Genomic DNA, 2,500 nt, shown 5'->3' with positions numbered 1-2,500 from the left:
TTAAAAGATTTTGACCAAAAGCTCTTTTGATCATTACAAAGGTTGCCTAACCCCGAGCTAGCAGGACCCCAACCTCCGTGGCAGAGCCACCCACACATAGAGCCACAGACAGACAACCACCAGGAGGCGCTGCTGGCAGGAAAAGAGGAGAACGCAGAATGCCTGCTGATCCACCAGGAGGCGCTGTTGGCAGGACAAGAGGAGAACGCAGAATGCCTGCTGATCCACCAGGAGGCGCCGCTGGCAGGAGAAGAGGAGAACGCAGAATGCCTGCTGATCCACCAGGAGGCGCCGTTGGCAGGACAAGAGGAGAACGCAGAATGCCTGCTGATCCACCAGGAGGCGCTGTTGGCAGGAGAGGAGAATGCAGAACGCCTGCTCATCCACGAGAGCAGAGACAACCCTACGGAGCACTTAGAACCTCAGCTAAGAGGCAAGCTTATCACTTAGAACCTCAGCTAAGAGGCAAGCTTATCACTTAGAACCTCAGCTAGGAGTCAAGCTTATCACTTAGAACCTCAGCTAAGAGGCAAGCTTATCACTTAGAACCTCAGCTAAGAGGCAAGCTTATCACTTAGAACCTCAGCTAAGAGGCAAGCTTATCACTTAGAACCTCAGCTAAGAGGCAAGCTTATCACTTAGAACCTCAGCTAAGAGGCAAGCTTATCACTTAGAACCTCAGCTAAGAGGCAAGCTTATCACTTAGAACCTCAGCTAAGAGGCAAGCTTATCACTTAGAACCTCAGCTAAGAGGCAAGCTTATCACTTAGAACCTCAGCTAAGAGGCAAGCATATCGTAGTCAAATAAAACTAACCCTACGGAGCACTTAGAACCTCAGCTAGGAGGCAAGCTTATCGTAGTCACTTAACCAAGTGACTACGAACCAAGTAACACAAACTACTCTAGTTTAGTCAAGTTTAACCGAAAGAAAAACGGAGGCTTTATAAAACAACGATTACTAACCGAAACGTGTGTTTGCCAAACTACGTAACTGAAACTAAAATCATAGACATAGATAGAATGTCATTAGTTTTTCGTTTTCTAAAACAAAATACAAAAATAAAAATAACACTAAAACTAATAAAAACGACAAACAAAGCCTTTTTTCACAAAATAAAAACTAAACTAGCAAACCCTGCTTTAGAAACTATAATTAAAACTATTTTAAATTTAAAATAAATTGCTAGGAGAGAAGAACAGAGAGGAACCCGTCATGGAGGAACCCAACCCAAGGGTCATGGAACCCCCGACGGAACCACCCGGTTCACTAGACCACACGCAGCACAGCCGCCACAGGGTGGCGCCAGAGGGGCAAACAGAGGCTCAGGTAGAACACAGCTTGGCGGGTGAGCGATAAGCGGCAGCTAATTAACCCATTCTGACCTGAGATCAGATTCATACGAGGTTTCCACTGGACACACACTGGGTCTGATGAACCCATTCTGACCTGAGATCAGATTCTAAAAAAATGTCAGTCGCTCTTCGATTTTTCAAAAATAGCAGACCTACAAGCTCGTAGCGCGCCACTCGGTGGCGCGCTATGAGCTTGTAGATCTGCTATTTTTCAATAGCTAAAGCATAACATGATGCTGAACACCAAAAGGGGTTCCCGTTCAGAATGGGTTAAAGCCTGACTTCTACTTAGTTCACGCCCTAGCTGTAGACGTCACGCACCTGGAAATTAGCCCATCTAACAAGCTCACAATGCGTCGCAGCGTGACGCAGCGCCAGCTTGTTTTTCCGGGCGCTATTTTTCCTGGACGTGCAACACTGGGCGCACAGCTAAGTACAAAACCCAGGGATAACCTCTACTGCTGCGGTCTTGTGCAAGGTTTTTTAACTAATTATTTGGGAACTTGTTCTGCTGGCGTCAGGATGTCATGTGTCCTTGAGAAGACTAACTCTGGGATGAAAGTATCCCTAACCTGCATCCCATTCATTCATTCATCCATTCATTCCCCTCTAATCCACAACCTCGACACTTCCTTCTCCCTCTTTCTCTCTCCTGGACAATGTTGTGATGTTCTTTAGCGTAACTGGACTTTCATAAAGGGGGTGTAAGTGATGAGAGCGATGTGCTTTTGTTCAAAACTAAAAGAGAGAGAGAGAGAGAGAGAGAGAGAGAGTTACTAATACTATAGTATAGAATGTTTGTTCAGTAACAGGGGTCTCCCAATCTCTCCAGTAAACAGAACATTCACCGTCAGTGGACTGGTCAATGAGGTCATTCCAATTTCAATACCCAGCAAGGATAATATCCATCAGCTTCAATTTGATACTGTTTCAGTTCCAATTTGTCTGCTCATTTATTTATTTATTATTACGAGCTCTCTCTCTCTCTCTCCTGATTGGATCAAATTGGTGTCCTGACCTGCTAAAGCTCTGGAGGAACCAGAAGAGCGGTTACTGAAACACAAACATATACTGCTATAGCAAGGATTGTGATTGGAATTAGCGGATATTTCTTTGTGACAGAACAGTATCACTTACACCCCTTTA

At 45.2% G+C, this 2,500-nt stretch overlaps 1 protein-coding gene across 1 annotated transcript in view; it reads left to right on the top strand.

Moving 5' to 3' along the window:
- LOC308322627 (uncharacterized protein) overlaps positions 1-2,500 on the top strand; it is a 53,022-nt gene that overhangs the window by 44,220 nt on the left and 6,302 nt on the right. Inside the window, exons 20-21 of the mRNA XM_080774003.1 lie at positions 42-433; positions 1,189-1,328. Coding sequence (XP_080630129.1) covers positions 42-433; positions 1,189-1,328 — 532 coding nt within the window. The remainder of the gene's footprint in view (positions 1-41; positions 434-1,188; positions 1,329-2,500) is intronic.

Source organism: Protomyctophum bolini (assembly GCF_963924005.1).
Source record: "Protomyctophum bolini genome assembly, chromosome: 10".
NCBI lineage: Eukaryota > Metazoa > Chordata > Actinopteri > Myctophiformes > Myctophidae > Protomyctophum > Protomyctophum bolini.
This window is presented reverse-complemented; position numbering and strand designations above follow the sequence as displayed.